Source organism: Mycteria americana, chromosome Z, assembly GCF_035582795.1.
Source record: "Mycteria americana isolate JAX WOST 10 ecotype Jacksonville Zoo and Gardens chromosome Z, USCA_MyAme_1.0, whole genome shotgun sequence".
NCBI lineage: Eukaryota > Metazoa > Chordata > Aves > Ciconiiformes > Ciconiidae > Mycteria > Mycteria americana.
The window spans coordinates 57,057,012-57,077,356 of NC_134396.1; the positions used below are offsets into that span (position 1 = coordinate 57,057,012).

The 20,345-nt window shown below is 38.1% G+C and overlaps 1 protein-coding gene across 2 annotated transcripts in view; it reads right to left on the reverse strand.

Annotated features, from left to right (window-relative positions):
• The window catches only part of MCC (MCC regulator of Wnt signaling pathway), a 220,504-nt gene that overhangs the window by 177,834 nt on the left and 22,325 nt on the right, over positions 1–20,345 (reverse strand). The window contains exons 2-3 of one of the 2 annotated variants that reach the window (XM_075488555.1): positions 19,388–19,635; positions 3,511–3,722 (exon numbers count right to left, since the gene is read on the reverse strand). In XM_075488555.1, the coding sequence (XP_075344670.1) occupies positions 3,511–3,722; positions 19,388–19,635 (460 nt within the window). The remainder of the gene's footprint in view (positions 1–3,510; positions 3,723–19,387; positions 19,636–20,345) is intronic. The other variant, XM_075488557.1, reaches the window with a different exon arrangement.

Genomic DNA, 20,345 nt, shown 5'->3' on the forward strand with positions numbered 1-20,345 from the left:
ATTCACAGGATTTAAAAAATGCATTAAAAAAATCACTTTATAGAAACTAAGCAAAGTGACAGTGGACTGATGTTTGTTTAGCTTTTGCAAATGGAAAACTTAATTGTTAAGGGCAGTGTGGAGACCCTCTGTATTGACTGAGGAGTATAATCCATGCTGTAGAAGTACATAATCACCACAGGGATGTCTTTAGCTTGACTGTTTAAAATCAAAAGAAGGCTGTCAGAAAGAAAAACAGGAAATTAAGTAACAAGAACTGACACTCCAATAGGGAAAAGTACTTCAAGGTGCTGAGACAAAAACAATCACATGACTTCTAACCAAAAAGCACCTAACTGATTTATGTTCACCCACACAACAGTTACTTTGTTAGACTCCGAGTATAAAGTCTAAACATCTACAAAGGAATATAAAAAACACTGCTTTCAGGAGTGTGCCCATATGGCCTGTGTAGATGCTTTTGGGAGAAGCTGCCAGGAACTTGTCACCCAGGAGCAGGATGACACAGAAAGGCTCTGCTCTGCTTTTTCATAAGCGTTCAGAAGAAGATAACCCTCTCTGGTTACCTTTAGGAGCATTTAGAGTTCCAGAGAGAAATGTCCACACAAAGTCTGTTTTTAAATCTTTGTCCTTCTATTACACGGCTTTACAAAAAGAAATACAATCAACTCTCAAAGGGAAGAAATGCAGTTATTAAACCTCCTTTGGTTTTTCTGAAGCAATCCTGGTTACAGCACAAAGGACTCTGCCCAGCTACTTGTGTACAACTGGAAAAGTTCCCTGGATTCAACCCATAAAAATGGGAAACCTCAGATCTGTCCTTTCTGAGAATGAATGCAAGGGAGCAGCTTGGCTTGTCATTGTGGCAAATGCAGTTAGTTAAAACAATCTGAGAAAGAGACAGAGAAGGAAGTAGCTATATTAAATCACAGATCTAAGAAGGCTCTGTTTATCCCTTTAAAGAGTCTAAATTTAGACTGCAGTAAGCATGCCCCTCAGTACTAAAATTGTATAAAGGGAATAAATGTAAATAGTGAAAAACAAAGTAAACCATTCTCTCAATTTTCTCCCATTCCTTTCTCTCTCCATTTTAATAAAGCCAAAGCAAAAATTTACATATGACCCATGACACCAACGCACAGCAGGAGTCAAATGGAGATGTTATTGTATTCATCTACATATAAATGAGAGACTGCTGATTCTACTATGGTTTGAAAGAACATAGAAAGACTATTTAAAAGCAGAAGTATAACTGATGCTTATTAAAACAAAGATCAGGTATCTTTCATGACAGTAAGCATAGAAGGAATTTAGAGATGGGAATAAAAAGAACACCATAATACCTGGGGATCTTTATGTCTTATGAGCCTTCAGCATTTTTATTTTTAAGATTTCTACATGTCATAGCAATGCAGTAGTCTTCACACTGTGCATTCTTGAATAACACTTTGTATTTGCAAATGTACAAAAGGTTACCAATGTCCATCATTTCTGAACCATCATCAGCCAGGAATGTAGACAGAGGACGTGTTAGTACATACCCACCTTGAAACGTGAATGAACTCCAGATCCAAAAAGGACACGGCAACTTACAATTCCTAATCCAAAAACAAAAGTATGCAAGCCACTCTTTTTGCACAGCTATATTGGTCTTAAGCAGCTCTACTCAAACTTCTGTTAAAGTGCATTCTGCATCCTTTAAAATAATCACGTGAAACAGCCCACATCTTTCCAAAATGGTAATTTTTAAGCAAGTCAATCAAGGCTTTGCAACATGTATAACTGAACAGGAAATTGTATGTTGATTCACTCACTATCTTCATTAGACCTAGACTGGCACCTTTTTAATGGATTATTGAGAGAGCAGTTTTCAGTGTGGGGAAGTACTTGTTTTACCAGTACAGTTTAATATGAGTTTGGCAGTGTTTCCATACAAGAGCACAGGACAGAATGGAGCTCAGGAAACATTCAAAAAACCAGTGCCTCACACTTTTCAAACCAGTTCAATATCCACCTATTAGTAGTTACATTTAGATGATGTTTCTTGCCTTGCTGATGATATTACTCAAGGCAGGGTCAGATGTCTTACTGGAGAAACATAACATCTACTGTTTCTCTTCTATCTCCAAAGTCTACTATTCTGTTAAAGGAGATATTAGATTGCATGGACATGATTGTTCTTTTACAAATCTGCATGTTCTCTCTTACTTAAAATTGCTCACATTTCCTACAAAAAATTGCTCACATTTCCAGTAGTTCACAAACTACTGGAATGTATAAATAAAGCTGCTAACTGGCCTATAATTTCCCGGGTCCTCCATCTTACCCTCTTTATAATACTTGTGTGCCTGCTCATTTTCTGCTCTTTCCAGTTTCCATATGCTTCTGTCCAGTTTTGAAGATCAAAGAGTTTATGATTTATCGCAGTTGATCCCTTCCTATCCTTCCTAGGGAAAATAAGGACACAGTTCCTTTAAGGAACTGTCAACTTCCTTGAACTCTTTTTCTCCCTTAGGTAAGTTTTAATACCTGCATATTTTTACTCTGCATATGGAAACTTTAGGTCCTATATCAGCTCATGTTCAGGAACTTAAATAAAACTTAGAAGGCTTTTGAAAACTTTAGAATATTTTTCATCATGTTCTTTTAAAATAACAGTTTAAAGAAGTTGATTTTCCTCTGTTGCCAGCAATCAATTCCATTAGACATTAAGTCTTGAGAAGGATGTTGGGCAAGATGACTTCCTGAGGTTCTCTTACAGTTTGAATTATCCTATGATACTATGAACTAGGAGTCTATTTCATCGAAGTCAAGCATGCCAAGAAACAGTCATTTTCAAAATGAGAAACTTTTCGCTTTCATTTTAGCATCTTTTACTTCCCCACTCAAACTCCTGTGCAACATAAATCAGAAACATGCTACAAAATGGGTGATCTTTTATAACACGCCTGGCTTAAAATTAAAACACAAACTTGATCCCAATACTGTCATGGGGAAGCAAAAAATAATGCCCTATTCCTTCACCAGTTACGTGGTTTTTTACAACGGAGAATAGTTCTTGCCTATAGAAATAAAAAAGCACAGTGCTAGCACACCATGGATTTAAAACAATTATCAAACAATTTAGTGGGCAGTAATGGAATAACATGGGAAGAATTTTTCTGCACAACACTGCTGAACAATCTGACACCATACTTCAAAAAATTAATTGGTAGGAAGTTTTCAGACACGACTCTTCTTCTGTTAAATTGTATAAATTAAGCACTTCAGTTTGACTCCTCACAGGCTCCTACCCTTTTTGATGAAACTCAGTTATACAAGCCTTGGAAATACTATACAGCTACCACCTGCTAAAATCACATTGGTTGTCTGGTAAGTGACAAGCAACAGCAGCGTGGCATTGTTTCCCTGAAGGCTCAAAGGCTCTAAGGCTGGAATTAATATGCTTCTTTGGAAAAAAACAGGAAAAAATTTCTACAAAACTTAAAAGCAGAGGCAAAATGTACTTACAGTGTTGGCAAGTTCTAAGTAGCTTCCTCCAAGAGAGTTGCTAAAATTTGAGGCCTGAGCTAGAAGTCTTTGCAGAGCAGCCTGTTGAGTCACATTGCTTCCACCATACTCCAACACCTTTTGTAGTGCAAAATGACTCTGGAGGTCTGGACTCTGAAGGTCTCTTGCTCCTGAATCATACTCCCAGCTTTCTCTGGCTCCTGATAAGGCACCTAAAATGCAGAAATGGAAAAACATTCTAGTATGGACTGTGTATAAAGAACACGTAGAGTCGTAGATTAGCTAAAGTTGGAAGGGACCCGTAAGGACCATCAAGTCCAACACCCTGCTTCTCACAGGACTGCATAAAACTGAACCATATGACTAAGCGCATCGTCCAGATGCTCCTTGAACTCTGACAGCCTTGGTGCCGTGACCACTTCCCTGGGGAGCCTGTTCCACTGACCAACCACCCTCTCAGTGAGGAACCTTTTCCTAATGTCCAGTCTGAACTTCCCCTGACTCAGCTTCATTCCATTTCCTCATGTCCTATCGCTGGTCACCAGAGAGAGCAGATCAGCACCTCCCCCTCCGCTGCCCCCCTTGAGGAAGATGCAAACTGCAACGAGGTCACCCTCAGCCTTCTCTTCTCCAGGCTGAACAAGCCAAGTGACCTCAGCCGCTCATCCTAAGTCTGGCCCTCGAGACTTTCACCATCTTGATCACCCTCCTCTGGGCACACTCCCATGGTTTGATGTCCTTCTTATATTGAGGTGCCCAAACCTGCACGTAGTACTCGAGGTGGGGCCACACCAGTGCAGTGTAGAGTGGGACAATCGCCTCCCTTGACCGGCTGGCTATGCTGTGCTTGATGCACCCCAGGACATGGTTGGCCCTTTTGGCTGCCAGGGCACACTGCTGACACATGAATAAGCCTGCTTGTCTTTCCAGAAAGAAAAAAACCAAACAGCTCCACCACCATTACTCCCCATCTTGCACATGCTGACTATGCCAGAAAAAAAAAGAAGGAATAACATTTTGAATGCACAGATCATTTACTAAATTATAAGATCCAGAAGGAAAAATAAAAGCATTTGCCTACTTTATTTAGTATAGAGTAAAAACAGTGTAATTTACAATAGCTAAGGACCACTGAATGAGTGACAGTTACTATGTCAGATTGAAAAGAAGCACTGATCAAAGAACAAAAGAGGAAAACCATAATTCACCTCTTTTTGTTTACTGAATACCAACACAGTAAGTTAATCTTTTAGCTGTATAGTTCATCACTTTCTATGTTAGCACTGCCTTTCTTATTATTTCAGGATTGCTTGTTTCAGTTCAAGTTTCAGAGACACATCAATCACAAGGTATTTCATTACAAATCAATGCAAGAATATGATCATGTGGCTAGTGACAAACAATGAATGCTTCAGAGAAAGTTTCTGTATCATGAAGCTGTAGGGTTGCTGTTTCTCCATGTACAACCCTTCCAATACCCTACAGGCAGAGACGTGCTTAAACCCTAAAACAATTTTAACAAAATTTTCTTATTTTATCAGTAACTGTTTTATCCCTGGGTGCTTCTGCTTCCCATGCAACTGTCCCACTCCTTTTAATATCTTGTTATGTTTTAGGCGCAATAATTTCCTAGGCAAAAAGGCAAAACATTCCAAAGTAGACACTAGATTATTTAATAACCCTGGGCAGCACTGTAAAATTTCATATGTAGCATAGTGAAGATTAAAAACAATTAAGTGACTTGTCCAAGCACACATTCTAAGTTAACAGAAAAGTCAGAACAGAATCCAGAGCTACAGACTAGAGCAAAACTCGAAATCCACCATGCAATCATCAAACCACAAGTAATTGTCTGTAATGCCATCCTATTAGTTTGAAAGCTTTTCCTTTTTATGAGCTAGTTCTCTCTCAAATATTCATTAGCATTCTAAGTGAACGTTTACTAATCAGTGGTCATTACTTATTCAGTGCAATGCCAGGGACAAACAATAAACTATATAATGAACTATTAGCAGAACGCCTCCCCCTTGCCAAGAAAGTTGAAGCTGCAAAAGTGCAAATAGAAAACCATCCAGAAGGGAAGCAAGACAGCAACTAATCTGTAGCTTTAGGTCAACACCCTGACACCCTGTAAAGCTGTTATGCATGACAAACTGACTTAGGAAACCCAGGGGTGGTCTCCCTGCTTTACTGTAATGAGAATATGCTAGTCTTTAAACACGTTAAGTAGAAAATAACACAAAACCAAAAATAATTACATTTTATACTAATATAACTACCATGATTCATTACCACAGGTACAGGTAACAATTAAAGATTAATTCAATTACTTTCACACCAAGAGCACGCACCACTGTACTTAATCTAGCTACATGCTGCAAGCGCTCCATCAGACCTGAACTAAGATACTGCTACCAGCAGCATTTTACACTGTGTGTAGTGTACCATGACTTGTGACTATGCACAATGTCAGGTCCCTGTGCCCTCTTGTGGCTACAGTATACCGTACAGCAAAAAAAGCAGCAGCTCCCACAGCTGAAGCAGCAGAAATGTCTCCGGGGGCTGAGGGAGGCAGGGGATGAGTTCTGCCATCTCCCAGGCTTGACAAGAACACGGGAAACAACTCTATCTGCACAAGCATAGCCACAGAATTAAGAGAGCTGGTTATATCACATAGATACTCCTATTTTTACAGAGCTAAATACGGCACATATTTCAACAAAGTATGTGCACTAAATTTCTGTTACTCAAATGACATTGTTCTCCAAAAGAGCTTTCACATTCATTCAATTAACAACAGTAGCTTTGTTGATGACCAAAGTGGCCTTCACAGATTGCACCATCTGCTACCAGATTGGAAGCACTTACAACACTCAGCTGGCTCACAAGTCACCTGTCAGTCAGAGGTGGATCAGGCACTGCAGGGAAGATTGGGGTTTTTATGACTGTATTGTGACCGTATTTTTAACCCAAGTTTTCTTAAAAGTTCAGCTTTGTACTCCTAATTTAAAAGATACATACTAAACATGCACGGAGAGATGACTGTTACAAAGGAAGACATTTCCAGCATTTTATTTTTGGCTTAACCCTAATCTCTAAATTTGCCCACTATTTTCCCAGCAGATTCTAAAACTCTGGCTGTTAAGATGCTGTCCTCCTGCGTCACGCACCTTTCAAGTCTCAGCTCTGCAGGGAAATTCTGGAGCTGTCAAAACTGAGACTTCAGTTGCAACTGAAAATTCAGTCACGAATTAACATACAACTCTTGCATGTTGCTGTAATTAACATACAACTCTTGCTATTACAGCAGTAATCAGAAAGAAGGGATCATTTGGTATGGTGGCACACCAAAAGCTGATAGCTGACCTGATAACTAGGAATCTATACTTCCTAAATCTGTGTTTAAGAATTAGTCTTTACAGAACTACACACATCCCATAGTAGTTTTCCCTGCTGCTCTACACGTACAATCATATAAAACATGAAATTTATGTATTAAATTAAAAAAAATTATCATGAAAATTCTCAGGTAATAAGCATGCCAGAAAATTTATGTTATTACAACTACTAAGCAGAAAAAGAAAACAAATTAGTTGCACAATATTTGTATCAGCCAAGTAATAGAAAAGCACATAATTGTTTTCAAATTATATAAGTAACGTTTCAATTTCAGAATAAGACAGTTAAATCAGTCCTTTTTGGACTGAATGGATACATCAGACTTCTCTAAAAGTGCAGTATAAAAGCTTCTGATTCCACACAAGCTTCTACACAAGTATTCTTTTAGTTGCCTACCTAGTACCAGTAGCACTTGCCTGACCTGACCTGTAATTAATTCTGGGTGAAATTCATGTTATAGCAAACATTCAGTACCTAACAGGAACTTTTTGTTTCTAGCCGTTTGTATAGTAGATGAGTAGAGCATCTGAGTGCATCTGGATCCATTAGCAGCAGTCAGGTCAACCACAGCAAGGCAACCTAAATCTTGTCTGAAACATTTATTTAAAGATTTTGCCTTTTGCAGGTTTTCCAGTTCATTTAGTTAGCCCCAGCTTTTAATTATTTCCTTACAATTTACAATTATTTAAACTTTGACATATGATATCACATTTAAGAAAAACAAAGGACAGTTTAGTTTGATGACACATACACATACAAGATTCCATAATCACAGATAAAACTTCAGTTGGTGACTTGTACCAAAGCTGTTTAAAGTAACTTTAATCAATTCCCTTGACAAATACACTAAGATAGGATACCTTGCCCATCTGCACTGAGACTTCTTGCTAGCTTAATCTTCGTTTATCACCCGCGAAGCTCTCACTAACAGCACAGAGGTCTGTTTTCTGGTACTGGTGTTATCCCATCATGCTGATCCAAAAGAAAAAGGCATTTCATCTTCTCTACTAACTTCTCTGCCTAGAAGCTTTGTACTCTGCAACAGAGAAGCAAGTGCCTACCATAACTGCGAGTCTACCCATACAGCCAGGCTTTTTGCTTTGGTAAAGGTTAATTTTATCAGGCTATGCTGATGGACCAAGCATTATGTGATTTCGTCTTTGCTCACAGAGCATGAAAGATAACCCACTAAGATGGTAGGGCACTGAAGGTGTATTAGCTGCTGAAAGGATCTGGGATATCAGGAAAAGTGAGGTACTGTAAGATTAGCCCTGCATCCCCTTCTCAAATGAGTCTGGCACATGAATGGCAAACACGAAGACAGCTGACAACGTAAGACAACACTATGCGCACAACCAGCCTCTGGGTCAGACAGCTGCACTGCACTCAATGAGGAGGGTCTTAACAGCAGAGATCCAAAGTCTGATAACTGTTTTTCATGAGGTTTCAGTGACATTTAGTTACTTAAACTTATCTGAGGAACTCTGACATTTAACACAGAATATAACTTACATGTGCACTGGGCACAGCTCGCAGCTTCTGGGAGAAATTTCATTCTCGAATATGATGATTTTACTGCTGAGTGGGCAGAGAGTTAAGTCCTCTCAGTTCAGTGTTAGCCTCTGGTCTCAAAACCTATTTCAATCAGCCATGATTTTGTAATCGGAAGTTGCATAATTATTTTAAAACATTTTCTTCATGCCTTACTACATGTATATAGCAATTCCTGCAGATATGATCCATCCGATTCTGTCATCTTATTTCACACACACTGGATCACTCAATAGGCACAAACAGGTTATAGATCTAGGCAATCAGTGACTGCAGTTTTTTAAGGTGTGCCAGACAGTTCCTCTCTTTTCCGTTTCCATTTTGTTCAGCAGTCAAAATTCAGATTCTGACTGACCGAAGACAGAATCCTTCTGTATTCCAAAAGCATTATCTTACTAGAAGAATGGCTATTTTTCAGCTTTTTTTTCCGCTAATCTTTCATTCAACAGTTAAAATGTGAAAACCTATCAAAAAGAGTGGGAATTTTGAGCACTTATTCTATTATTCAATGAAGGCAACAGGGAGATTTGTGAAGAGCACCAGTCATTTCAAAGCTCCCTACTGACTTCCGTAATAATGCTTTTGGTGTTAAGAGCACCATTGAATGAAGGGAAAAACATACAAAATTAACAAAGAATGGTCAGTTTGCACTTAGTAGTCAGCTGAATAAGATGTCAAGAAGCAGGCCTAGCTATAAAAAATGGGGGGTAGGGCAGGAAACCAAGAGGAACGGAGAATAAGTCTTTGGACATTCAGGTATTCAACTCCCATGAGCTGATGCAAAAATTACAAGGGCCAAACGGACTTTAAAGAAAAATTAGAAGTTGAAGAGAGCTCCGACTGCTAAAGCAACATATTAAGTACAGTAAATCAAAACAACAGAAAAGAAGTTATGCTCCAAAGAGGGATCAACTTTATACTAAGCCAACCTGACTAGAGAATTGAAAATTATAAAGTCATATTTGGAGCTTACTGAAACTATTTCCATTGTTTTGTACATAATATCATGTGTCTCTGTAACATTAATGTTCTCCATAAGACATTAGAAAACAAGTGTTTTCTCTCACATCCTGCTGTCTGTGATATTTTTCCCAGAAGAGTTATAGGAAACTAATAAGGAAGTGGGGATAGCTTTTTTGTTTACAAAAACCTTCTGGTAGAACTGTTTATGTCTGGAATGGAACCTACTTAAAACCTACTTAAAACCACAAGATAACCACAGAAGGCTCTATGCAAGTCAGTAAATTACTCCCATACAGGATTCAAAGACCAAAGGCTCCATCTTCACTGTCCATGGTTACCCATGGTACATGTCCGAAGCCTGTCAGCTAGAGTAACTCTTTCCTATTTAACAGGAAACACACTTTAAAACCTATTTATTATTTTGCATCAGATGACAAAACAATATGAATGATAGCATGGCAACAGAATGATGATAATGACTGCTCCGCGCATCCACAGGTGGGTGAGAATGTTTGTTTAAAAATACAGAAAGCTGTCTGCTAAACATCCATTACAAGTTCTAGGAGATTCAGAATAAAACAGCTTTTCTTTTTTTTTTGAAAAAAAAGTCTGCAGAGGCATAATTTTTAAATGCATTCTCAACTCAGCATTCAGTCCTAGAGAAAGTTCTCATCAGAACTTTTTGCAACTCTTCTCCAGTGACCTAGAAGGAAATAATTTGCTATGGGAGAAGCAGTTACGGGAAATGAGGAATCTCTAAGACAAGGGTCTGTAGGATCACTATCCAGGTCTTGTTCCTCCCACCATACCCTTATCTGGTTTGATGAACACTGCACAGAAGACACTGTGTTAGGCTATGTTATTTCAGTCCTTTTCTCCTGAGGATTGGGAGAATCCTAAGCTTTTCCAAGCTCTGTGGGAAGGAAGCCACAGCTATACCCCACCCTGACTAACTAAGGCAACTTACTCCATGGGAGAAATCTGTTTCATGAAATTAGATCTAAGAGGAAAATTGAACCAAATCAATCATTTTTGCTCTAAAAAAGAAAAGCCTTGGACTTCTCAGAAAAATGCATCGGACACCTTTGATAATTTTTGTTTAGATTTAGTGTTTTCTAAACCCCTCAAAGAACAAAAAGCTCCAGAACACTTTGATATTATGCCAAGACAAGCAAGCATATTTTGAAATAGTATGAACAACATTTTATATGCTATTATATTTATATTTACCAGTACTAGGAACATACAATACAATGCACATGCTTGATAGTATTAGAGAGATCACAAAAATACTCATCAGTATCAAACAATAGAGCATAACGCTTTTCGCATGAAAATATGACAAAAGAACAAACGGAAAGACAAGTCAAGATTCGACTGAAAGAATAGAATTATTTACCTTTGAGAAATACATAACTAATACTCAAAATAGACAATAATTCTCTTGTAGACGTAACTCAGTAAAATAAATCTTCTCCAGTTATGTTTCTCAATGCCCGCTGAAGGCTCATGCACAGTTTTAGGTGCGTATCGTAAGTGTAGGATGTACGCCAAGTGCAGTCAGCTCACACTCTGTCTCCCCTGCGTCCCTAAACTACAGTTACAACATTTTCGCTTTCTACTGGTATGTTTATTCAAATAATCACAAAACCTCAATTGTGTTTCAGGTTCACTGAAGCATCCTCAATATTGGTACACTGAGAATTCAGGAATTCTGGAATTCTGTGCTGCCAGACTCACTATAGGGTATAACTATAGAGTAAATCTGGGAAATACTTAAATGCACCTTTAGAGAAATTAGAACAGTTTGAAACTTAATCAGCACTCTCACTTACTGAAGTAATGCTAGCATCTCTTTAGGCTTTGGGGTTTTAATTTTTTTACCCTCCATGACATATTTTTCTAAGCAGATTTTTACCAAGTATAAAAACTACCTAAAATCTTAAGAAAGAAATAAACTGAATGGCCACATGAAAATTGGGGCAGGCAAAAGAATGAGCTTGCCAAGGACAAAACCATAACATCGGCAACCAAAGTTTGTATCGGGTAACTCATCCCTTACAAAGTCTTGAGAAAGTAAAACATTTAGTGATACGTCTAGTGAAAGAAGTTTCTCTCGCTACATTTTCCCAGTCATGCAACAAAGCTTTGTGGATGAAGAAGCCGGGCTTATTAAACCAGTAGCCCAAGCCATGCATATTAACAAATATTTGTGGAATTTCAGTCAAATGACCTTCTTCAAATTTATTTCGATTACTGTAGAAATGCATATCTGTAAACTATCGTGGTTTCAGTACTTGCTAGCAGACTGGCATTGGCCATACAGGAAATGATGAACGAGAAAACAAAAAAAAGCACACTATCAGTGACAGCTTCATACACCTGTCCTTGAATCTGAAATGATTTAAGATTATAATTGAGAGATGACAACCATTTCCTCTATTCAGACACAAGAAATGGATGATGGGAATGACTTATCAATAGCCTAGAAACTAAGGTCTCCCAGAACCCGGGTGTTGTTTAATTACCAAACTAAATTTTGCCAGAACACTGATGACTAACAACTGCCTTGTACTCAGGAACCCAATCTAATATTTCATTTGAAATTTACAGTAAGAGAGACAATAATCCTTTTTTTCCTGGACGTTAATAATCTCTAGTAAAAAGGAGTGTATCTAGTAATAGGAAAAAGGGCACGTGAAATCATACAGAGGCCAGATGAAGTTTCAACGCACCTTCCACGTATAGTATTTGTACTGTATGCACTGTACTTTTGAAAAAAGTTATTTTCTCTCACATGGCAATTTTCTCCATATGTGAACAACCAGCTTCCCCCCCGATTATCTTCCACTCAAGACAATGTCAATTTGGATCTGACTTCAATGCATGTGTACCAAAGCAAACAAACAAAACACCCTGAGGTTGTTATCTGTCATCATCATTTTGTTGCTTGCTGTTTTATGAACCGTGGTATGTTAGACCTACACTGGCGATATCAGAAGTGGGCAGGGTGAAGAGCACGTCAGCATGTACATCAGGAGAGGGTAAGCAGAAATGTGCCGAGAGCCAACCCTTGTCTTACAAAAGCTAGAGAGTGGGGTGTATCACAGTGCTCATCCCCAAGCCAAATGGAGCACGGCCTCTGTGAAAATCCCAGCTGCACCCTTTTGGTTTCTCAAGTTTACCACAGTTTGTGTAGAAAGCATAAACTGGGACAAAAGCGATGAAGTGATGCTGTAATCCAGTTCCACACTCCATATGGCAAGTCACAGCTCCATGTCTTGCCACTGGAGTTGACCAAGAAGCATGGACAGCATTGGCTATGCAGTAACATTACTCTGGAACAAGCCAGAGCTGTGGTGCTCTGTAGAGCTGTGTGATGCTAAAAAGGTCATGGACCAGGCTCCAGCTCTAGCTACAGGCTTGTGTCTGGGCCAACCATTCTATCGACTCTTGGTAGCAGCAGTTATGGAGAAGGGCAGCTTCCTGCATTTCCCCCATAGGCATGTTCTGCCCACTGGTCTGTCTGTCTGTCTTCCCCCTTCCCTCCAATTTTTCAAGTTATTTGGTAATTTCAAAGACAGTTAATAGTAGTGTCGAAGTCTCAAATATACTAAATTCCTGTAAATTCTACGGAAGGCACAGAGATGACAGACTCTGTTAGTGCTCCTGCTGAGAAAAATAATGCGATGTGATGCAATGCTCAACCTTAATTAGAAACATATGGGTGTGTGTGTGTGTGTGTGTGTGTGTGTGTAAAAAACACACACACACACAGAAGGAGAAGGTCAAGAAATTGAAGCAAAGCAAAAAGAGTTTGTTCCTCATATAACAAAAGGGTAAGCTGTGCTACTCCTGGCTGCAGGACGTGGCGAATGCTAAAGACCAGCATGGGTTCAAAGACTCAGTTTTGTAAGACAGTATTACAGAGGGAGAAAGGCAATGCACATGTGAAAAAGTGCAACTATCTCTAGTTCGAAGTCCCTCAACCGACATTTAATAGGGAAGCATCATTACACGCTCACCGAATTCCTATTATCTTCTCTAAGCATTTGCTTTTCACTACTCTAAGAGACAGGATACTGTTTCAGAATAACCTCTGGTCTAATGCAGATTAGCTGTTCTTACATTTTACAAATATTCAAACCGTAAGAAAGCTTCAACCAAGTCTTTTGCCCTATCAGACACCAGAGAACCCATTTGGCAGGGATGACTTCCATCCTTTATAGATTCGTTGTGTTTAACATATACTATATGTTATAGTATATAACTATACACTGCAGTGTATATAAGATTAGTCAGCTGTCAGTTACAAATCCCTTGGAAATCCAGGTTCATTTGTTCTGCAGCTCATAGAACTTAGCACTCTACATTTCTTAAAAAAATAAAAAAAGTTACCTATATTCTGCTGCTTTGCACAAAGATAGCGGCATCAAAAGAATATTTAAAAGTAATAAACTGAACCACTTACAGTTAACGTAAGTTCGTATGTAGTTAAATTTGGCCTACCAGATATTCACAGCTTTTCCAGTCAAACAAATCTAAGGTGAAACTTTTCTCATAAATCTCAAGAAAATCTGCAGCACACCTTTGAGTCTATATGAGCTCTCTAGTTTTTAATTAAATATAGCATAATTAAATGTAATCATTAAATCAGTTTCTTGAAAGCAATTTATTTGCAGTAAGATCAAGCATGGAATTAACGCAAAGCAAAAGTAATGATTTTTCAGCCCCAAATGGCCTGTCTCTCATGTTTACCCATAAGCTTAATTCGAGGCTGAATTTCTACCATTCCTTTGATTAATTCTCATGCTTGATCCACAATGTAAATGAATTATCATATCAAATTTTCAAGGGACTTATTTTCAGTAAAAAGAACAGGGGAGTCGGCTATGAACGAATTACTAACTACTATCCTACAGCCAAAGATTGATTATGGACTCTGGCATTCATGACTATTTATCTAGAATATGAAATCAGATCAGTAAGTATGTGCAGCTTTCAGTGAGACAGGAAACCATTCACCTCTCTAAAGAAAGAATTGACTAATAAACAGCACCATTTTTTGTTCATGCTCAAAAACAATGGGTACTAGAAATAGACTATTCTTTACCATAGGGAAAAAATGGCAATTTGCTAATTACCTGTAAAGAGCTAGACAAATCTATACAACATATAATATAAATAATTCTAATCCTAGCTTTTACATAAGACATGTAAAAATATATAACACTGAAAAACCTGACAGAAGCCACAACTGTTCAGGCAACTTCCTGCCGTAAATCATAATAGGTGTAGTTCTGCTGTATTATAGGCCCTCATTTTCCAAGCAATCCACTCCTATCACTCACTAGGTGATTCACACAGATTTATTGCACCCATCATAGCTTTCAGTCTCCATAACTGGAAATAGGACCCACAGATCTGATCAGTAACTGACATTCTTCCTGTATGTCCTACTGAAATGATATATTAGTCAGGTAGCATACGGTCATTGCAAGACTCCAGCAACACTTTCAAAAGTTATTTTATTAATTTTTATTAGATTTTAAACATAGAAGAATATTAACAGAGTTCATATTCCATTTCATTTATGGAAAAATTACCGGTTATTGCTTGCAAATTATTGTTAAAGCTCCCATTGACATTAATAGTGTAGACTAAGAACTGCAATACATTATAATAGCCTTGAGTTGTGAATATCCAAGCAGCAAAAAGCATCACTCTAATAACTTGAAAAATTACCTTTTTCATGCATTTGAATAAAAGATTAAACTTTTAAATCTATACATCCATTTGATTGTCAAGATGGTAGATATGGATGCAGGTTTGGCTTACTGAGCACATATATGACTGGGTATTAATAAACCTGAGTCCTGTACCTTGACTAAAACAGTCAACCAGTTTCCTTACATCTGCATCCCAACTGGAAACACAGAAGTAGAAACATTTGTTGGGCAAAATTATTAGAATAACCTTATCAATGATAAAAAATGATGGGTGACACGAAGTTCAATAGTCATTTAGATGTGATTATTTCTTAGGACCTTTTTTGCCAGTTATTTTCTGCATAATGAAATGCAAAAATTATAGGTAGCAAAGATAATCTTTTATTTAGATATATACATACGTTTTTGCACTTTGTTAAAAAATTGTGAACAGCTACAAGAAAAGCCTGCACAAAATGCTGTCTGACTGGTAATCTCTGCACAATTACGTACAAACTTGCAGTGTAAAAGCATCCATGACAGAGGATAAATTCCTTTGCTTCAGATCACCAGGATCCCTGCTACCCAGTGGCAGACAAATGAATTTTGAAATTTTGTAATTTATGCACCCCACCTGGATACATAACAGCTTTCAATGATTATCAGCAGCTGACACATTATGCAGAAATCAGTCTTGAAAAAAGCCCTGTAAACTATTCTGGAAAATAATGTTTATTAAAACCAGTGTTCCTTGACCAAAAAAGAAAGACACACAAAAAAAAGAACATCCGCCAAGTTTATATGCTTGAATTTGCACATGATGATGTATCCTGTCTTAAACAATGCTTAGAAAGCAAACAGTCAATATAACAAAATTGACTCTTTGATCACTAATGAGTATATACGTGAGCCCTCAAAGACATGAAAGCCATGGAAGCATATGCAGATCATAATTTAAGCTTGACTGCACGTATAATTCCTCAGCTCTCATTATGTTCATACTCTGTGCAGTGTTTATATCACAGAAATACATTACAGTGGTGTTTCCTTGCCTCTTCAAAAAAAAACATCTGTAGAACATCTTGAACGGGGCTGCCACAATGGTTTTCTTTTACAACCAAATAAAAACAGTTGCATTCTAACCGCTCACTATTATTATTTCCTTCCATTCTGTTTTTTGTTTACATGGGGGAGCATCTCCATATGTTCTCTAATTATTAAAAACTCTTACAGGATCTGCAAGAGTCAAGGCAGCACAAGTACAAAACCCATGAATTCGCTACAGGTTTAAACACATAGTACAGTAAAATAGTCAGGCTTCATCAGCACAAAGCAAAATATACCAAGGCAGGAAATTCAAATGTCTTCTGGACTTAAGTCAACTTTTGAAAAAAAAAAAAAAGTTATAAAAAGAAATATTAATTCACTCACCAACTTTAAAATGCATTAAATTACGCTTGTACAACTAACAGAAATTGGAAAATAGGAAAAAAGAGTAGGGATTGAATTGTATACATTAACAAATTTGAATGTTCATCTATGACTATTTTTTGGCAGCAATTAGTAAGATTTCTTTGTGGGATACATTTTGAGACTGTAATGCAGACCTTTCTCTGGTAAAGCTTAGGACCTACCTATCTTTTACTCTTGATTATTAGAAACCATAATTATTAGGCTGGTTTGTCTAAGAAATAAGATTTTAAAACCCAAGTTGCCAGAAATCTGGTCAGCAAACAGGGAAACTTTACATAGCAGTCTGAGGGCACAAGAAGTTTTCTGTTTTGCAGAAAAATACAGCAGTGGCAGCATTGAAAAAACAGCCAACAGAGGCAGAAGATAATTATATGAACTAGGGAACACACACCATCCTTAATCCAAGAAAAAAAAATATTAGGCATGATCTTGATTTTGATACAGCTCCTGGAAGAGATTCATGAGCCGGAAATGCAATTGAACCCAAGGATTACGAAGATTCAGTATAGACAGTGATGGAGAAATGGGCATAGAAACTACGGAGTTAATCATCTTGCAATTCAAGAATATATATGGAAGAAGGATAAATAGAGGAAATGTTAACAAAAACAAAATATGTCTATGACAAAATATGACTATGAAGACAGTAAGAGAGATGAGATGGAGAATAAACAGAGCTATGAAACAGATTTTCTATGCTGAGAAGCCAAAAAGAAAAACAAATGAGCATGAGATGATGGGATGGTGAGGGAGAAGTGCAGTCAATCTAAAAAGATATGGGATTCACCAAGGATACAAAGCAAGCAAGGAAAATTTGAATGCCTGAGATGACCAGCCAAAAACATGTGCAGAGTTACTAGGCGACAGAAAAACATGCTAAACCCACCTCCCACCAAAAAAACCAAACCAAAACAAAAAAACCCAAACACCAACACAAACCCCAAAACCAACACATGCCCAGTTTTACATTCTAGGATACTGACTACTGAAAAAATAGACAGAGGTGCACTGTCCAGTAAACCCTTACCATGGAAGAAGGCACAGAGGAGATGGGCCAGGGCGATGTGCCCATAAAGCGCAGGGAATAATGCAGGGTTTTGCTGAATACAGCTGTTGCAAAGAAGCTGACTTGATCTCAACACCATGGGGACCCGAGGGTGGTCTTTGCTTTAGATAAACAGCTATCAACAGCTGAGTGAATCAACTGGTGGTGTGTTTCTCCCCGAGTTCATTAAAAGAGTAGGAATGTCGCCCCGAGTTAGCCAGGCCAATATGGGGGAGGTGTATACCTGGCTCAGGCCAACATAAAGACTATGAAAACATAAACAACTAACAAAAGAATTTAAAAGAGAACAATGGGCTTGACCTGGCTTTAACCCACGCATGTCTTCCCAGCAAGACTGAGTATGCCCAGTGTCATGATGGAGCATATTAGAGAGCCTCGTAACAGGAATCATGTTAGTATTGCAATCAAGATGTGTATTGCAATTGCTGTATTCTGCTATGTGTAACATATTTGTATCGTGTTTTCAGTACGTTTTGTATCACTCTGCTAAATCAGAAAACCCATGTAACATCAACTATCTTCAAATAAGTAAATCTGATGTTAAACATGACACCCTCCACACGTGGAACATCTAAAAGAACCTGGTCAGAGAGTACTGGACTCTGACAACAGGTCAGTTATATGAGGAGTCAGAACACAGATAAGCAAACTCTCCAGGAAAAAGTATAAAGTATACCTGAATGTAAAAAAATATTCTAATTTAATGTAGGAACACATGGAAAGAAAGACTACTGGCATGACAAATGGAGGATATCTCATTAAAAAAGTATTAAAAAAAAAAATCTAGCCTCATGTAGTCTAAAAGCAAAAGGTTGAGTGGATACAGCTCTTAACTAAATACAATCAGAGGTTGATGGCCTTCTTCTGAAGCATGGATGTAGGTCAGTTCTAGATCATGGGCCAGCAGTCATGTTCAGCTAGTATGCAGCTGCTATAGGGAGCTAGAACACTGACAATATCCCCAGCTTTTTCTACAGTACCTTGCATTTTGGGATTTTTGACCACAGAAGATGTGTCTTCTGGTCTCTTTTCATCTGTTACAGGATGAAAGGAACCATTTTGTAGGTGTTAACATTTCTGTTCTAATGCCAATTGATCACTGTGCTATCAAGGACTGGACTCAATGACACATACAATCCTTTCTACGTTCCCATGCTCCTGAAAATAGCATGGCAAGCTTTTTTTTTTTTTTTTTTTTGTCCTGGGTGGAGGGAGGGCAAAAGGAAAGGAGAATTTTTGTATTCTCTAAATCACAAGGCACTTCCAGCACTCAGATCCCCAACTAAGTGGAATGATTTTTAAAGCATCCAAGAAACATCCACATTCCTACAGTATATTACTTCTGAAAGACGTAATATTTCTCTCCTCATTTTTAATATTTCTACCTACCTACCTGTCTGGGCTTTACAGACAACAAAGAGCTCACTGGATCTTCAGTTACCAGCTGAGCTCTGCAGCTCCTGTCCTTTCAAGAACTATCATTGTCTTGCGCAACTAGGGTTTTTAGAAAAGGATGTTCTGCACACATTCTAGTCTATGTACCGATGACCAGACTGCATCAGTTACAACAGCACTCTAATATATGATGAAATTATGCCACAGCATATTCACAAAGCCCTTTAGGAGAAATCCTGATGCCAGTAAAATTGGCAACAAAACCCCCAGAGTTTATCTTTTGTTAAATTACACCAACACGACATTTAAAAGTCATACCTACCTAAACTGTTATTGCTGCTAGTTGGCCAGGAAGCTATCCTATCCCTTAACTTTTTCTTTTTACAAGAGTCATCCGATATCACAGAAAGCTCCACTTCCTCCTTCCTGATTTCTCGTACCAGTTCCATGCGGCACTGACTAAAATCCTGGAAGGAAATTTTTCCATTTTCATCTGCTCCCAGCTGGTGCATGATCTCCGCGACAGACTCCTCCATATTCAGCTGGCGGCACACCATCAGCAAGTCATTCCTAAGGATATTTTTAGAGGGAAAATGGGGGCAGGGGAGGGATGAAAGTGGAAGAAAGATTGGAGAAGTGGGAACGGAGAAGAAAAAAAACAACAATTTAGTTTAGAAGAAAAGGAATACTAACTCTGTCTAACTTGGAAATGCATTAATGCACAGACATTTAAAACAAATAAGCCAACTATTGTTTTTGTCAATCCAACAAAGGAACTATGAGGCTGGCAAGAAATTACAACACAGAAAGACTATGGAAAAGAAGGGAACATCTTTCTTTGTGTTAACCTCTATTTTCATGCTATTATTAACACTTCTACTAGCAGAGACGGACACAAGGGAGAGCTGAATCCTGCTGTTGAGCTTCACAGTATCTTCTGAAAAGGTGACATAATAAGAATTTAAATAATTATCTTCTGACTGGATCAACGGCTACTTAAATTTCCATTTTACTCAGGACAGGCCAAGGAAATTTCTTTCCTACTAAACAGCAGTAAGCTAAAGAGGAAAAACATATGAAGGACAAAGAAAAGAGCAGGAAAGAGAAATACTATTTCCATTAACTGGCTTCAAGCCTGTCTGCAAACATTCTGACTACAAAACCCTCTTAAGAAGCTTGCTTGGTCCAATTGTTTACTGGAACTCACAGAAGGGGAAGGAGGGCAGTACTATGAAAAATACTCTGGCACTGACTGCAAGTGGCCAAAAGACAGCTGCAAC